Source organism: Pelodiscus sinensis, chromosome 19, assembly GCF_052426305.1.
Source record: "Pelodiscus sinensis isolate ZL-2025 chromosome 19, ASM5242630v1, whole genome shotgun sequence".
In the NCBI taxonomy this organism is placed as follows: Eukaryota; Metazoa; Chordata; order Testudines; family Trionychidae; genus Pelodiscus; species Pelodiscus sinensis.
This window is the reverse complement of record NC_143070.1, coordinates 33486220-33504567: the sequence shown is the minus strand read 5'-3', so window position 1 is coordinate 33504567 and position 18348 is coordinate 33486220. Positions and strand designations below refer to the sequence as shown.

General features: G+C 52.6%; 2 protein-coding genes across 2 annotated transcripts in view; both read left to right on the top strand.

The window, feature by feature from the left end:
• The window catches only part of LOC149523108 (uncharacterized), a 53172-nt gene that overhangs the window by 25524 nt on the left and 9300 nt on the right, over nt 1-18348 (top strand). The window lies entirely within an intron of this gene.
• LOC149523109 (endonuclease domain-containing 1 protein-like) lies at nt 11442-17476 on the top strand. The gene is made up of 2 exons (XM_089771338.1): nt 11442-12468; nt 15051-17476. The coding sequence occupies exons 1-2, from the start codon at nt 12181-12183 to the stop codon at nt 16389-16391; spliced, it is 1629 nt and encodes a 542-aa protein (XP_089627464.1). The 5' UTR covers nt 11442-12180; the 3' UTR covers nt 16392-17476.

Here is an 18348-nt window from a genome sequence, read left to right as displayed (position 1 = left end):
TAAAGAATAGTACGTTACATGCATCGAATCTCCCCGTTCTCGATGCAGGCTCTAGCAGAGATGTTACAGCTGCTGGTTTAGAAGTTCTTGTTGCACGTCCTACGATCAGGATGGGTTCACAGGTCTTCCGGGCTCTTCGATCCCTACAATGCTGCCTCTGGGATGAAGTGCTGAGCTGAGAACAAAATGGCATCGACCACATGGCCTCTTTATACCTCCTTCCTGGCCTCTTCTTGGATGCAGCAAGTCACCTGGTCAGAGGCCAATCTCTGTGTTCCCTGCTAGCTGCTCTCAGGTGACAGCCCCCATTCTTTGGGTGTGTCCATAGCCCATCAAGTGCCATTGTCCTACAGGGCCTGGCTAATCAGCCTGTCCATAGCCATGCTTAACCACATTCACAGAAATATTCAGCTTCCACACAGATTACAGATTCCTACCTACACACACAGACATTATACACTCACATAAATAGCGTACATAAGATCAGCAAACAATAAGCTCCCATTCAATACCCCACATGGCTCCCTTTTATATCAATTTCTGGGGCCAACACCCCCACCTAGGGGTGCAGCAGCGATCTGGCTGCTTCCCTCCAATTCGGTAATGTGACAACTACCCCTCTAGTTCCAACTAGGGTGGTTAATGTAGGCATACCGCACTTGCAAATGAAGCCCGGGATTTGAATTTCCCGGGCTTCATTTGAATCTTGCTGGGCGCCGCCATTTTTAAATCCCCGTTAGTGCGGACTCCATGCCCGTGGCTACACGCGGCACGGAGTAGGTAGTTATGAATTACGGAGTAGGTAGTACCTCAGGTGTACCAGTAGTTCAAATTAGAAAGCCTAATTCGAACTATCTACTCCGTGCCGCATGTAGCCACGGGCATGGAGTCCGCACTAACGGGGATTTAAGCAGCTGTGGCAAGTCTGGTAGGAGGCCGCCCAGGTTGTGGGGTTACGTCCCCAAGAGCTTGGGTGCTACATGGTTGTTACTTACTCTGGCCACTAAGCATCACTGCCCAGAGGGAAGGGAGAGGTTGTTAATGTCTGTGCCCACTAGGCCCCACTGCCCTAAGGGAAGGGAGGGGTGTTAGTTGCTCTGACACTCAGGGCCCACGTCTCTTTTTACCCTCTGACCTATGCAGCAGAAGCCTGCAGGGCAGAACAGGGTTGGCAAGGCCAAGTGGGCAGCTCTGTGTCGAGAATGGGCCTGAGTCGTTCCTTGAACTCAGGAGAATTTATAAATCGCGCCGTGAATTCTCCTCCAGACATGAAGGGTATTATTCGATTCGTCCCCCACCTCCAGTCTCTCGAGTGCTGGGCTCGCAATGTTCCCTCCCATTTTTCCCATGCATGTGCGGAATGAATTTTGCTCTGTGCACCAATGTCTGAGGGGCTGGGGCTGCGTTTAGTGGTTGGGGGCTCAGCGTTGGGGTGGCAGGTTGACGGGTGTGTTGGAGTTTGGACTCTGGCTGGTGGCCTGGGCTTTGGGGTGGGACGGGGGATGATGGGCTCGTAAGAACGTGAGTACGGCCACACTGGTTCAGACTGAAGCAAGAGTGGTGCCTTAAAAAAAGTAAAACACGCAAATTCATTTTATGAAGTTGCTTTCCACAAGTTTTCCTTGAGAAAAATCTCTTTAAATCAAGCCGAGAAATTCCGATTTCCCTTCCTCCTCATGAAATCAGGGTTACGGGAGTCGGAAGAAGAAATCCTCCAGCTCGACAGTATTTCGAGAGAACGGCTTGCTCTAAAGACTCACTCTGTTATTTCGGAATAACGTTAGTTATTCCAAAACTAGCCAATTAGTCCGTCATAAGACGGGATTTTCTGGTCTCTCCTCCACGTCGGTCTTCTCTCCTGAGCCTCTGGTTTTTCGCTCCGTCTCTCTTTCTCTTCTCCCCCTCCTGCCTCTCACTCTCTCTCTGCTCTCCTCTGTCTCCATTGGGGATGCTCGCTTGTCACCGCCCCACCCCAATTCGTCTCCCACCATGGCTCTCGGCTGACTTCTTTGCTCCCTGTGGTGGCCCGGCTGAGTGGCACAGAAGTCAGCCGAGCGCCACCGTGGGAGACGAATGATGTGACTCAGGCAACAGTGACGCCCAGAGGGAACAGCCGGCATGACAGCGTTACAGAGTCACAGACATTGGGCTACTATATATAGGATGATGTGTAGACGTATCCCTTAGGAGTTTCATATTACGATCTCAGGCTGTGGCTTCACAGTATCCTCGCTAAAAACGTTTATAACCTATGGACGGGGGGGGGGGTTTGAAGTTTGCGCAGGCTCGTATTTTCATCGAGTCACATCTTGTAAAAAGGGGGGACGTGTTTCTTCCGCCAAAGAAGCGGCTTGTGCCCATTCAAGCTCACGATCCCGTCTACATTTTTGGTTCGTCTCTACGGTGCTGCAGGAACATTCGTTGTTTTCTACGGTTTTTCAATTACAGATGAAAACGGCTTCCCTCTCCTCCCCCTCCCCCACTTCAGAAAGAAGGCCTGGCTTAAGAAGGGGAGGGGACGAAGAGGGAGAGGGTGGGGTGAGAACGGCTTCTGATTGGTCAGACCAAGAGGCGGGGTTAGTTAAGTAACTCACCGCCCCGGGAAGTCTGATCATTTCCCCTCCGACAGCCCTTGGGTAAGGTTGCTGCTGCTTTCTAGACTTTTCCGCCCACCCTCTCATCTTTCATTTAAGTTGTTCATTTTCTTCGGTTTTTAAATCCCCTCTCTCCACCATTTCTCTTTTCTTTAATTCGCTTTCATTCTTTTCCCAAGCTTTCCTTGCTGTTTTCTCTAGCTGCCGCATGCTTTTTTCACCCCGTTTCCCTCTAAAAACCTGCTTCTCCGTTTTCCTCTTGCATTTCATTTGCTTTTTCATTTCTTTTATTTCATTTCCACACGTTTTCCTTGCTGATTTCCCTCACTTCCATGAGATTTCCCCGCCTGTTTTTCCTCTAGAAACCTGCTTTTCTAATCTCTTCTTTTATGGATTTTCCCTTGTAACTTATTTGAATTCTTTTTTCATCCCGTTTCCTTCCCGACTTCTCTAGCTGCCCCGTTCCCCACCCCCCAATTTCCTCTAAAAGCCTCTTTCCCCCCATTTTCCTCTTTTATATAAAGTGCTTTTTAATCGATTTTAATTCTTTTAAAAAACTTTTTCTTTTATGTGTTTCATTTGCATTTGGTTCCCATTCCCCTCTCTCCACCATCCCACTTTTATTTAATTAACCTTTTACATCTATTTCAAGTCTCTTTTCACTCTTTCTTTTCCTTGTTTCCCTTTTCTTTATTTTTCAAACCCCTGTCTCCTGCCCTAACAAGTTTTCTTTGCTTTCAGGACCAGTTTTTTTAATCAATTCGTCTTTGTCATCTTTTATTTTTTTTTAAGACCCTAAACTTCTACCAACGGACATCGCCGGTCAGAAAATCAACCCCTTCCTGATCTCGCAAATGCTTCAGTTCCTGGATCTATTTTCCTACCCTGGGGTGCACTTGGTGGAGGAGCGGGATGGTTCACAGCCAGCAGAGCAGGCGTGAGGGGTTGTGAAAAGAAAACACGACCTCTGGGGCCCAGACGGTGCCGTGTCTGCCAGCAAGGGAGTGCCCAGAAAATTGACCTCCCAGATTTGGAAGGAGCTTAGCGGGGTGGTGCAGGTTGAGAGAGGTGTCCCAGGCGTCCGTCTGTCGGCCTCCTACATCAGTCCGCCCCCCTGAGGCGATGAGGCCTATGGGTCTGAGTCTCTCGCGAGGGCCTCAGGTTACAGAGTCACCCGGTTTAATGGCTCGAGTCGGTAACACAGCCCTGGGGCGTAGGGCTGTGCCGTCTAGTGGCTAGACAGGTCTCTGGCTGGGCCACACTCAGGCGCTCCTGAGCTGGGCTGCTCCCTTTTATCCTGCTCCGGCCCTTTGGAGCATGCCCAGTGCCGCTTGGGGGCGGGACTTCCTCTGTGTGCAGGGTTTGATCCCCTTTCCTCCCAGCGTGGGCCACCCCGTCACGCTTGGACGACGTGCTGTGCAAAAGCCTATGCAAATGAAGCACGGATTAGCATATTGTGGTGCTTTATTTGCATAACTAATTAGGGGCCGGTTTTGTACAGGCTTTGCAATGCCAGCCTACCCCTGCCCCCTCCCTCCCTCTCCAGCCCCCACCCCCAGCCTGCTCCTGTGTCCTCCCTCTCTCCCAAACTCCCCACTCCCAGCCTACTCCTCTATCCTCCGTCCCACCCTGTCCCCTCCCACCCTTCCTCCCCACCCCCATCCCCAGCCTACTCCTGCCCCCTCCTTCCCTTCTAAGCCCCCCACTCTCAGCCTACTACTGCCCCCCCCAAACTCACACCCCTATCCTACTCCTGCCCCTCCCTCTCAAATCCCCCACCCCCAGCCTACTCCTCTCCCCTCCCTCCCAACCCCTCCACCCCCACCTATTCCTGCCCCCTCCCTCCCTCCCAATGCCCCCAGTCCCAGCCTATTTCTATCCCCTCCCTCCCTCCGAAAGACCCACCACCAGCCTACTCCTGTCCCCTCCCTCCCTTCCACGTCGTACCCCCTCCCTCCTGTCCAGACCCCACATCCACCCGCATCCCAAATTCCAGCCTGCTCCCTGGCAGGCCCCTCCCACACACAGCAACCCCATCCCAAAACTTAGGGCCCGTGAAAGAGTTAATTTTGTCCCGGGGCGGGGGGGGGGGGGGCGGAGCCTTGGCATGGGGCAAGCGTCTCTGATTGAAAATCTGCTTCCCACTCAGCAGGTGGAGTTTTCAGTTTCCCACTCGTGTGCGGCTCCCGACTGATTTTCCCGTGTCCCCGGCCCCATAAAAGATTCCCGGCCCCATTCAAAGATGTTCACATTCCCCTGTGTCTGAGCAGCAGGAACCCCCGGCAAGCAGAGACCCCCGGCCCACCCAGGCCCATGACAAACACACCAGAGAATTCAGGCTACCATTTAATAACTGGGGCGTTCGGCTACACAGGAGAGAAAGGGAAAAAAACACAACTCCTCCTCGGGCTGGGTGGGTGCCGTTAGGGGAACGAAACGTCATTAAACTGGACACAGAGCCTTCTCCTTCGCTCCTTCACTAACGAGCCTGATTTCCGACACGTTCCTGGGCCCGTTCATGTCTGCGACCATCCTGCCTGGGTTTCTCAGCCGTGGCTCCCACACCGCCCGGGGGCTGCCGGTTTGTCTGCCTGAATCCCGGCTTTCTGGCCCCGTCTCGTAGCCTGCCTACAACTGCCGCTGTCTGGCTCAGTGTGACTTTTTCTGGGCCCCCTCTCATGTTTCTTGGGCTACGTCTAGACTGCAAGCCTCTTTCGAAAGAGGCTTTTTCGAAAGATACTTTCGAAAAAGCCTCTTTCGAAAAAGAGTGTCGAGACTGCAGGCAGTCCTTTCGGAAAAGCAAGCCGCTTTTTCGAAAGAGAGCACCCAGGCCGTCTGGATGCTCTCTTTCGAAAAAGCCCTGTTTGCATTCAAGAACGCCTTTTTTCAAAAGAGCACTTTCGAAAGAAGGCGTTCTTCCTCGTGAAATGAGGAGTACCGCCGTCGAAAGAAAAGCCGCGTTCTTTCGATTTAATTTCGAAAGAACGCGGCTGTCGTCTAGACGCAGGTGACCTTTTTTCGAAAAAAACCTGCAGTCTAGACACAGCCTTGGAGCCCAGTCATGGGCATTGGTCTTTGAGTCGGGGCTTGGACAAGACGCCTTCCATCTCTCAGCCCTAAACGTCTGTGAGTCTAGGAGATTTAGGCACATGAGACCTATGCTGCTAAACGTCCTAGGCACTTACAAAAAGGTTACCGATACTGGTATAGTCGCCTGCCCCTCCCTACGGATGGTGCGTGCAGCTCCCATTGGCTGCAGATCGCTGTTCCCGGCCAATGGGAGCAGCAGGAAGCTGAGCAAACCATGACACCACTTCCCGCGGATCCCGTTGGCCGGGAACAGCGATCCGTGGCCAATGGGAGCCGTGATCTCCTGTAGGACCAGAGGCGCCGGTACATATAGCAGTGACAGCCAGCCACAGTTAACCGAGAGAACCAGATCTGGCACATGGGCCGGTTTTTGCTTGTGTTAACACGGAGGCCTTTGAAGCCACGTCGGGCGAGGCCAGGAAATGGCTCCCAGGTGCTGTCTGGAATTTGGGAGCGGTGGGAGGAAGGGGGAGAGCCGACGATTTTTTTCAATGAGATCTGAAGAGCTAATGAGCCAGTGAAGGAAAGGGGAGGGGTCACTGCCACTGAGGGGCGGGGCCTGTCGCGCTAAGAGCTGAAGATGGCTCTTAGCTCGTCTCTGCTGTGGTGTGGAGGAGCCAGAGCAGCGCAGCGGGGACACGGGGCGGAGCAGAGCTCCCAATTATTTCGGTGATCTGTAAAGCACCAGTAGTCGTATTTCTCATAAAGGCCACAGGGATGGTCAGCCCGGCAGGGCTTCCCGGAGGCGGTGAGGGCGGAGTACTGGGGGGAGCAGGGAGTGGTGGAGCCGTCTCCTCGAGAGCACTCGTACTGCTTTGACCCTTCATTCACCGTGCACTTGTCTGTGCAGCAGTAATCCCAGTCGTTACTGTGAGACGTGTAACACCAGCTGTAGGCGTATCCGTGTTTCCCGCAGGGCGCCCCACGCAGCTCCACCCCCGGGTGGTGATACGGGAGCCCAGCAGGTGCTTCTGCTCCTGGAGGGTGCAGACTGGGTCCGAAATCCCAGAATCCTGCGCCGCAGGGCCCAGCACACAATCCAGCTGGTTCTCATCATAGATGTACTCGCAAACCCACTGCCAGCCCTTGGAGCTGGAAATATCCATAAAGGACCGAAAGGTGTTCACATCCACGGTATCGCCTACCATCAGCGGGGTGCTCTGCAAGCCCAGTCGGCTCCTTTTTGTTCGTAGGACATGCTGGTCGTAAGAGCTGGAGAGGGAGATCAGGAAGGTGTGGGACAAGGCAGACCCGGTGTCTGATATCACCGCTTTCCCTATCTGGCTCTGAGAGCCGCAGTCGTCTTCAAAGATCCTCATGGGCTCAGAAGCACCATAGTGACCGTATTTAGCTCTGCCTATCAGCTGTTTGTCGGCAGATTGGGGCAGTCTGGACGCTCCCCTGTCGACATGAAAGCCCTTTATCGACGAGGCATAACGGGGAGGTCGATAAAGGGCTTTCAGGTCAGTGCGGGAACATCCAGAGTAGCTCACTGAGCTGAGCTGATCAGCTGTTTGTCGGCTCAGCACGGCAGCCATTTAAATTTAAATGAAGCCGCGATTATTTAAATCGCGGCGTCATTTCCCTCTGCTGATCAGCCTAATCTACATGGCTCCATCAACAGAGCCATGTAGTTTAGACACACCCCAAATGAAGTGAATGGGTAGCAGGTTTAAAACTAATAAAAGAAAGTTCTTTTTCACACTGCGTGTCGTCAACCTGTGGAACTCCTCGCCAGAGGAGGCTGTGAAGGCTAGGACTATAACGGGGTTTAAAGAGAAGCTAGATCATTTCATGGAGGTTAGGTCCATAAAAGGCTAATAGCCAGGGGATAAAATGGTGTCTTTGGCCTCTGTTTGTCAGACGCTGGAGAGGGATGGCAGGAGACAAATCGCTTGATCATTGTCTTTGGTCCACCCTCTCTGGGGCACCTGGTGCTGGCCACTGTTGGCAGACAGGCTACTGGGCTAGATGGACCTTATGTTCTTAGGTTCATGCAGAACTTTTGGCAAAACACTTCCCTGTGGGGCCAGACGAGCTGGGAGCTGCTGCAAAGTTCACATCCCATTTCAAGTTCTACATCCCACACGTCACGCGGGATAGGAACTAGCCGAAAGCCGACTTGCCAGCCCCCTGGGCAAGGTGAGGAGGAGCCTGAAATAAAACAGATGCTGGGAGCGTTGCTGAGAGGGTCAACTCAGGCCAATTGCTTAGACACTGGGCTACATAGAGGCCAAATCCAGAGGTCCCCCTCTATCAGGCACCAAACACCACTTGGATTGGAGTTAGCCGGCTGTCCACTCATCCGTGCGATGAACTGAGCCGTGTCCATTATCCCAAGTACAAATACTTCAGAGCTCAAAGGCCCTCTGGCTACTGACAACTGTTAATCCACAGTGTGAAAGTGGAAAGAATTATACTGTAAGAGAAAGATGAATTATGCTGCAATAATTGAATAAGTTGAAAGAATACTGTTTGTCTCTGAACAGGAAGAAGAAACGTATGTTAATATTGTTTGTAGGTATGCAGATTCCAGAGTGCTAGCCAGAGTTAATGGGAAAAGGAACATTAGGTGTTAGGGAGAAAGCAAAGGAGATATGGACAGGAGATTGCTGTGTGCTTGATGTGGAAATGAAGATACTTGACTAGTCTCACACTAATTATGTGAAGTTTTGCCCTGTTAACTTAGCTTTCTTTTGACTGTATAAATCAAGGGGTTTGAACCTTGTATGGCGCTCACATTTTCTGGGTTAATTTAGCAGAGCAGCTTTGCTGAATAAACAGAGCGGTCTGACAAATCTGTGAGTCCTGTCTGACTTTGACAACAGTAACGCTGACTCAGGCACCTTCATGTTGTATCTGAGTGTGTGGTCTTCGGGGCCTCTCACGGCGTCTATGATGCTAGCTACCTGCGTAGAATTGGCATGATATATCGGGGGAGCCTATGAAAACACAGACAGCTGAATGTTTATCATCCTTGATGGAGCAAGAGATCTGTCAGGGCCCTATACCAGTGAACCCTAAATGTACTATATCGCTGTCCTGAACTCCTACCGGAGGCAGACAGGAGTTGGGAATTACATAAATGATTTGGTGGAAAAGAGAATATTTGTGCTAACTCAATAGACATCAATAGACCAGGAGGCTAAGACAACAGAATGTCTGAGCAAATTAAGATAAGCGGGAAATCAAGCAGGGAACAATGTACTGTGAACCAGATAACACAGGACAAACAATGTCAAAGTAAAGTAAAGAGCAAGTCAAATCATGAGCCATGTGCATTGCACGGGGATTTGATCCTACGGAGTTACCGAGCCAGTCCAAAAATCGGTAACACCATGGACAGCAAATGCAAGGTGATATGCAATGGATATAAGGAGAGAAGGTGTCTGGGTAGCCAAGGCTGGCCTTACCATGAGGTGAACTGAAGTGGCCACCTCAGGTGCCAGACTGGGGTGGGGGTGGGGAAACGCCAGTAGGACCCAGAGTGTAGAAAATTGTGTCTGCTGTTGGTGCAGATATAGGTAGAATCAGAGGGTATGTCTACACTACCCCGCTAGTCCGAACTACCTAGTTCGAGCCCCATGTAGCCGCGCTACACGGGGTTCGAAGCAGTGGGGATTTAAAAATGGCAGCTCCCCGCTTATGCAAATGAAGCCCGGGAAATTCAAATCCCGGGCTTCATTTGCAAGTGCGGTATGCCTACATTACCCTCCTAGTTCGAACTAGCGGGGTAGTGTAGACATACCCATAGAGCTGGAAGAGATCTCAGAAGGTCATGAAGTCCAGCCCCCTGCTCTAGGCAGGACCAATCCCAACTAAATCAACCTGGCCAGGGCTTTGTCAAGCCGAGACTTAAACACCTCGGCTATGTCTAGACTGGCAAGTTTTTCCGCAAAATCATCTGCTTTTGCGGAAAAACTTGCCGGCTGTCTACACTGGCCGCTTGAATTTCCGCAAAAGCACTGACGATCTCATGTAAGATCGTCAATGCTTTTCCGGAAATACTGTGCTGCTCCCGTTCGGGCAAAAGTCTTTTTCCGAAAGACTTTTGCGCAAAAGGGCCAGTGTAGACAGCACAGTCGTGTTTTCCGCAAAAAAGCCCCGATCGCGAAAATGGCGATCGGGGCTTTTTTGCGGAAAACCGTGTCGAGATTGGCCACAGACACTTTTCCGCAAAAAGTGCTTTTCCGGAAAAACGTCCTGTCAATCTAGACGTGCTTTTCCGAAAATGCTTTTAATGGAAAACTTTTCCGTTAAAAGCATTTTCGGAAAATCATGCCAGTGTAGACGTAGCCAAGATGAACAGCATATACATGTACGATATCTGTATGTGGGGTTATAATTATGGACTCTGTGTTGACACTGGAAGGTTCTCTATCTGAAGCAGAGCAATGGGCGAGGAATGCTCATCCAGTGGCTTTGCTAATTAGACAATAGATCTCTAAGTACCCGAGACACATGGACTATGTCTACACTGGCACCCTTTTCCGGAAATGCTTAAAACAGAACAGTTTTCCGTTATAAGTATTTCCGGAAAAAGAGCATCTACATTGGCAGGATGCTTTTCTGGAAAAGCTTTTTTTCCGGAAAAGCGTCCTTGGCCAATGAAGACGCGCTTTTCCGGAAAAAAGCCCCGATCGCCATTTTCGCTGTCTACACTGGCCTTTTTCCGGAACAGTTTTCCGGAAAAAGGACTTTTGCCCGAGCGGGAGCAGCATCGTTTTTCCGGAAAAACACTGACAATTTTACAGTAGATCGTCAGTGCTTTTCCGGAAATTCAAGGGGCCAGTGTAGACAGCGCGCAGCTTATTCCGGAAAAGCGGCTGATTTTCCGGAATAAGTGGCCCAGTGTAGACACAGCCCCCGAGGAATGTCTGGAGACCTGCAAGCCAGCCAGGATAATGGTTGCTGACTTGGGACACAAGAGGCTACGTCTACACTGGCATGATTTTCTGGAAATGCTTTTAACGGAAAAGTTTTCCGTTAAAAGCATTTTCGGAAAAATCGCATCTAGATTGGCAGGATGCTTTTCCACAAAAGCACTTTTTACGGAAAAGCATCCGTGGCCAAGCTAGACGCGGTTTTCCGCAAAAAAGCCCCGATCGCCATTTTCACAGTGACCTGCTCTGGCCAGGAAGATGCCGGAGGAGGTATATAAGTGCCATGTGGCACCCTCCATCATGTCTTCAGCTCAGCTCTTGTTCCCAGAGGCAGCTTTGCAGGGAACAATGAGCCGGGAAGAACCGTGGACCCATCCTGACGTAGGATGTGCACCAGAGACTGTTAAGCCAGCCGTGATAACATCTCTGCTGCGAGCCTGCATTGAGAACTGGGAGATTCGATGCATGTAATGTAGGATACTTTAGCAACCTCACTCTCCTGCTTTTCTTTCTTGTAGTAATAAACTGTTAGATGGTAGATGCTAAAGGATTGGCCCCGTGTGATTTCTGGGTGAGATCCAGAGGGTAAATTGACCTGGGAACTGTGGCTGGTTTCTTGGGACCGGAAGAACCCATTCGGGGTAGGTGAGATGGGGTTCTATAACCCCTCACTTGTGTATAGGCCCGGCGCCATCTGGGGCACGGATATTGCTGGGGTATCGGAGGGGTTTTGCTCGGGAGGCTTCAGGCAGGCAGCTGAAGCGCTCTGTGGGACTGGTTTGTGGCCTGTTTGGGAAGGTCTCCAGTCTGGGGGGGCTGTACGGAGCCCCGGATTTGAGCCAGGAACCAGGAGCCATCAGTACAGCCTGGCTGGGAGGAGAAGGGGGCAGGGCTCTGGAGCCTGCCCTGCCACGCAAGCCAGCTAGACTGGCCCCTTCCTAAACTGGCTGAGACTACCCCAGCCCCCAGCAGGCAGCCCTGCCTGCTTTGTTCATCGTCCCCTGGGATCTCCCCCTGCCCAGAGCCAGGTACAGGACATGTCTGCCCAGGCCCCGCTGTCAGAACAAAACCCAAAGTGAACCAAGAGACCAAACACACAGGCAGGGCTCCCCTGAGATTTCCAGTAAAAGGGAAAAACAGCCGAGAACTCTCGGTGCCCCCCGGGGGTGCAGCCTGGGACCGACGTGCCCCCCAAACTCTCTCCAGCCTGGCCTGTCGCTCACAGAGCCTGCACCCCAAAATCCAGGCCTGGCCCAGAGCTCGCACCCAGACTCCAGCTCCGAGCCTGCACCCTTCACCCCCTCCCACATCCCTCTCAGAGCCCATCCTGTCCCCCAGCTCCCTCCCCGAGCCTGCCTCCCAATTCCCAGCCCCTGCCCAGAGCACGCAGACGTCAGCTCCGCGCCTGCCCCCCAGCTCCCTCCCCGAGCCTGAGGCTGAGGGCTCAGGGCTGCAGCCGGGGATGGAGTGACTGTGTTTACTTAGAAAGCCCCTGGCAGGGCGCCTGCAAAGAGCAGGAATCAGAGGTTGCTCCCAGGGGCCTATAAATAGGAGGGACCCAGCAGGGTCTGACATCTGGTGTCCAGCGGGCAGGGCTGATCTCTCGCCGCGCCATGGCCTGGCCGGTGCTCCTGGGCTGCGTGTGGCTCTGGGCAGGGCCGGCGCTGGCCAAAGTGGGGACGTTCGATAAGTGCCGAGAGTATTTCTACAAAGAAACGGATCCCAGCAGCTTTCCCACGTCCGGCACGGCCCAGATCTGCCAGCGGTACCAGAACCGCTACCACTTCGCCACCCTCTACGACAAGGCCAACCGCATCCCGCTCTGGTCGGCCTACACCCTGGACCGCAGCCCGTGTGGAGAGCGTCCTCAGAGGCGCAGCCAGTGGTTCGTGGAGCCCCAGGTCGGTCTCAGTGCTTGGGGGGAGGAACAGAGAGGACAGGGGGAGGGGAGAGGGAAAGGGAGGGAGTCGTTCATCAGGAGAGAAATTGCAGGGAAATCCCAGGGAAGGCGGCACCCGGAGCGAGGTCGCAGGAGAGGAAGGGGGCATGGGGCACAGGGAAATCCCAGGAGTAGCAGTTAATGAGAACTAAGGAGTTAATTCGAATTAACGTTTAACTGTCGCATCTCACAGTTAGTTCGGACTAAGGGCGATTTAAAAATGGCGGCGCCCAGGAACATGCAAATGAAGCCCGGGATATTTAAATCCTGGGCTTCATTTGCAACTCCGGTTGCCCTCGTTACCCTGCCTACCTCGAACTAACGAGCTAGTGTAGCCGTACCCCAGGGAAGGGAGAGTGTGAGCAGGAACAGGTAACAGGAGAGTTTGGAGAGGGAGTTCGCCAGGTAAAAGAGGAGTAAAAACGGGACCCTTGTGGTAAGTGACTGTCTGGAGTGTGTGTTTGGCTACGTCTACACTGGCCCCTTTTCCGGAAGGGGCATGTTAATTTCAGAAGCCGTAATAGGGAAATCCGCGGGGGATTTAAATATCCCCCGCGGCATTTAAATAAAAATGTCCGCCGCTTCAAAGTAGGAATAAGATCCTCCGGAAAAGGGCTTTTTTTCCGGAGGATCGGGGCCAGTGTAGACGCTCTTTTCCGGCTTTTTTAAAAGCCGGAAAAAAGCGGCGGACATTTTTATTTAAATGCCGCGGAGGATATTTAAATCCCCCGCGGATTTCTCTATTACGGCTTCTGAAATTAACATGCCCCTTCCGGAAAAGGGGCCAGCGTAGACGTAGCCTTTGTGTGTGGGGGAGTTATTTGCAGTGTGCTGAGCTTGTGTTTGGTTTGTTTGTTTGTTTGTTTGAAGGAGCTTCTAAAAGGTTTGAAATCTAGAAGCCTCTGTTAATTGGCTGAGCCTCAGTCAGGGGGAGGGGCTACCAGAGCTATATAAGCGTGTGACTCAGCCACCAGGGAGAGCGCGACCAGGAACAGCTAACAGGAGAGTTTGGAGAGGGAGGTTAGAGGGCACTAGTGACTTCTGACCTTCTTTAAAACATAACTCTTCGAATAATCTATACTCCAGGGCTGTGTCTACACTGGGACACTTATTCCGGAAAAGCAGCCGCTTTTCCGGAATAACTTGCCAGCTGTCTTCACTGGCCGCTTGCTTTTCCGGAAAAGCACTGACGATTTACTGTAAAATTGTCAGTGTTTTTCCGGGAACACTATGCTGCTCCCGTTCGGGCAAAAGTCCTTTTCCGAAAAAACTGTTCCGGAAAAGGGCCAGTGTAGACAGCACAGTAGTCTTTTCCGGAAAAAAGCCCCGATGGCAAAAATGACGATCGGGGCTTTTTTCCGGAAAAGCGCGTCTACATTGGCCACGGACGCTTTTCCGGAAAAAGGGCTTTTCCTAGCAAGAGAAGCTAGATAAATTCATGGAGGTTAGGTCCATAAAAGGCTATTAGCCAGGGGATAAAATGGTGTCCTTGGCCTCTGTTTCAGAGGCTGGAGAGGGATGGCAGGAGACAAATCGCTTGATCATTGTCTTCGGTCCACCCTCTCTGGGGCACCTGGTGCTGGCCACTGTTGGCAGACAGGATACTGGGCTAGATGGACCTTTGGTCTGACCCAGTACGGCCGCTCTTATGTTCTTAAGGGGGAGCCCTATGGAGGGGAGATACCAGGAGAAGGGGGGCGCTGTGGTGGGAAGATCCCCAGGCATTTTTCCATTTAGAGGCAGTACCGTTTTCTGTCTGTGCATCAGGCTGCACACGGGAATCGCCCAGAGGAATCCCGCCTCGGTCTCCTCCCAGTGGCCACCGGGAGGGAGCTGAAACGCACCGGCCGTGCACTTCCCCTCACTCCCTGGGCCTCGAGGGATGGCCAAGAAGAGCAGGCCATGCCTGGTGCACTGGTAGTGCCCTCCCCCTCCTGAAATGGTGCCCTTGGCCCTGACCGACAAACGTTTTCCCGACCAACGTGCCAATGGGGACACCGCTTGAGGCGGGGACCAGAGTCCACCTGGTTGAAATTCCTGCGGCTTCTCATCCACCTCCCGCTTCCTTGCCCGGCTATTTCCTCAGCGCTGGTTTCTTCTACTCCCAATGGGGCCCCAGGGGATGGGGCAGGAGGAGGTGACAAGGCGGGGCAGGAGGTGGGGTCCCAGAAGGAGGGCTGGGAGGTCCAAGAAGGGCACTACTGGGAGGACACCAGGAGAGGGGTGTGATCCAATTCAGACCCAAGGGAGGGGGGCCCGGAGGGAGGTCTCAGGGTGGAGACGGACCCAGGCCGTGTCTGATCTCCCCAGGGGGTGGGCTGGACATCCCGGCTCTCAAGTGAGTAAGTAGCTACTGCCCCCAGGGGGGCTGGTCTGCATCTGAAGACGGGGGTGGGGAGGTTGGCTGGAGGAGGAGGGGAAGGACGGGTTGTGTGTGTGTGTCGGAGGCTGGGGAGCTGAGCCCCAGGTGCTGCTGTTTGCGACAGGCCAGGGAGGTTGGCATCTTAGGAAAAGCCAAAATCTTCTGACCTTCTGCGTCCACAGCTGTTCCATCCAGACGAGTCCCCAGACATGGCGACAGAGGCTGAGTCTACACTGAGCGAGGACGAGCTGAGATCCAGCCAGGCCGTCAACGAGGACTACGAGGACACGTCCTACGACCGGGGACACCTGAACCCCAACGCCTTCCAGTGCAACGAGGGCCGCACGGCCACCTTCACCCTCACCAACGCCGCCCCCATGGACCCCTGCTTCAACCGCATCCACTGGTACCAGCTGGAGAAAACCCTCAAGGCTCAGATTTCTGGGAGCTGCAAGTCTGGCATCCCGTACCTAGTGACGGGAACGGTGCCCAATGTCAATGTGAAAATCCCAATGCAGAGCGAGGACGAGGAAGGGGACCGTAGCCGGCCCTTCAACCAGGTCTCGGTGCCCAGCCACATCTGGACGGCTGTGTGCTGCGACGACATTGACAGCCGCCAAAAATTCTCCTTGGCCTTCCTAGCCGAGAACCGGGAGGAGTCCAAACTTCGAATCATGTCTGTGAAGGAGCTAAACGCAGAGCTAACCCGTCTGTACGTCCAGTCAGTCAAGGTCTTTGCAGACGACTGTGGCTCCGAGAACGATAAAGTCAAAAAGGTTGTAACCGCAGTGAGGTCCACTTTGTACAACACTTTTCAGATCCTCTTGTCCGACCGTTACTCCCAGCTCCTCCCGGGACGGAAGAGAAACCGACTGGACGCGGAGACTGCCCAGATGATGTGCAGCCAGAACTTGGATCAGAACAGCTTGCAGCTGACAAACGTCCGGTTTGCGGTGGGTTTTCCCGACTTGTCCGAATGGCAGAAAAGGTTTACGAATCTGTACGTCCAAGACAACCTGGCCTGCGTCCTGACCCCTGCTGCTGCTGCTGAAGTAGCAAAGGATTCTGGGATTTCGGACAGAGAGTGCACCCTCCAGGAGCAGAAGCACCTGCCGGACTCCCGTGTCACCGCCCAGGGGTGGAGCTGCGTGGGGGCGCCCTGTGGGTATTACGGATACGCCTTCAGCTGGTGTTACACGTCTCACGGCAACGACTGGGATTACTGCTGCACAAGCAAGTGCTCGGTGAATCCAGATTCGGAGCAGTACGAGTGCTCAAAAGGAGACGGATCCACCACTTCCTGCTCCCCCCAGTACTCCGCTGTGACCGTCACTGGGAAGCCCTGCCGGGCTGACCATCCCTGTGGCCTTTATGGGAAAGGTTACTACTGGTGCTACACAGATCACATACAGACCTGGGAGTATTGCTGCTCCCCCCAGCACTACTGCGGGTATCACACCTACAGCTACCAGTGGTGTTACATCAAGGATGCAAAGGGGGCCTGGGAGTACTGCACCCCATAGCGGCCTGTCCATGGGCGGGGTGCATAGAGGCATCCATTTCAGTCCCCTGCCCTCATGGCAGGACCCAGTACCACCTACACCATCTCTGATAGACCTTTATCTAACCTGCTCTTCAATATCTCCAGAGATGGGGATTCCACAACCTCCCTGGGCAATTTATTCCAGTGTTTAACCACCCTGACAGGTAGGAACTTTTTCCTAATGTCCAACCTAAACCTCCCTTGCTGCAGTTTAAGCCCATTGCTTCTTGTTCTATCCTCAGAGGCCAAGATGAACAAGTTTTCTCCCTCCTGCTTATGACACCCTTTTAGATACCTGAAAACGGCTCTCATATCCCCTCTCAATTTTCTCTTTTCTAAACTAAACAAATCCAATTCTTTCAGCCTTCCTTCGTAGCTCATGTTCTCTGGACCTTTCATCATTCTCGTGGCTCTTGTCTGGACCCTCTCCAATTTCTCCATCTCTCTCCTGAAATGCGGTGCCCAGAACTGGACACAATCCTCCAACTGAGGCCTAACCAGCGTAGAGTAGAGCAGACGAATGACTCCTCATGTCTTACTCACAACACACCTATTCATGCAGCTCAGAGTCATGCTTGCTTTTTTGCAACAGCGTCACACTGTTGACTCCTGCTTAGCTTGTGGTCCAGTATAACCCCTCGATCCCTTTCTGCCGGACTCCTTCCTAGACCGTCGCTTCCCGTTCTGTGTGTGTGAAACGGATTGTTCCTTCCTAAGTGGAGCACTTTGCTTTTATCCTTATTCAACTTCATCCTGTTGACCTCCGACCATTTCTCCAGTTTGTCCAGATCATTTTCAATTATGTCCCTATCCTCCAAAGTACCTGCAACCCCTCCCAGCTCGGTATCATCTACAAACTTAATAAGAGTACTCTTGATGCCGATATCTAAATCGTTGATGAAGATATTGAACAGAACCGGTCTCATGGCTAGGAGGGCCATGGGGGTGCATTCATACCCTTGCCTTCTACTTTTACCAAAAAAGCACTCCTCTCAGAAGCTCCTGCCTATGAGCCTGCTTATTTCCCGAAAAATACTGTACATGGCTGAAAAATTGGTTGAGCAAGAGTCACTACACCTTTAAATCCACACGCTCCCCCACACCCATAAGTTGAGGCTAAAACCGGATACCTGGCAACCTTACCTGATCCCGGTAAAATGCCCAGTGTTAGTCCAGCTGATCTGGCTCTCCCACACCAAAGCTTAGATGAAACGAATCAAGAGGTTGCACCTCTCTTCTCCGGCACTGCCCTGGGTTTTTCATCCCCTCCCCACCTCTTTCCTGCTTCTACTGCTCCCTTTCTGAACTTCAACACTACAAATCAACACTTAGCCAGCTGGTCCCCAGCCTGTACCAATGCTTGGGATTCTTCCATCTCAAGGGCAGGACTCTACACTTGTCCTTGTTGAACCTCATCCGATTTCTTGTGGCCCAATCCTCTAATCTGTCTAGGTCACTCTGGACCCGATCCCTGCCCTCCCGCGTATCTACCTCTCCCCCTAGGTTAGTGTCATCCACAAACTTGCTGAGGGTGCAATCTATCCTCTTAGCCAGGTCATTAATGAAGATGTTGAACAAAACTGGTCCTAGAAACCGATCCTTGGGGCACTCCGCTAGAAACCGACTGCCATCATTGAGCTGTTGATCACTACCCACTGGGCCCAGCTTTCTAGCCAGTTTTCTATCCATCCTACAGTCCGTTTATCCAATCCACATTCACTTAACTTGCTGGCAAGAATATTGTGGGAGACCGTATCAAAAGCCTTGCTAAAGTCAAGATCTATCACATCCACCGACTTCCCCATATCCATAGAGCCAGTTGTCTTCACACAGCGGGTAGTCAACCTGTGGAACTCCTTGCCGGAGGAGGCTGTGAAGGCTAGGACTATAACAGAGTTTAAAGAGAAGCTAGATAATTTCATGGAGGTTAGGTCCAT

Bases quoted from the DNA above. Each gene is read 5' to 3' on its own strand.
- LOC149523109 (XM_089771338.1), top strand. From the start codon at position 12,181: ATGGCCTGGCCGGTGCTCCTGGGCTGCGTGTGGCTCTGGGCAGGGCCG. The intron at 12,469-15,050 runs GTCGGTCTCAGT...CTGCGTCCACAG, and splicing joins AGTGGTTCGTGGAGCCCCAG to CTGTTCCATCCAGACGAGTC.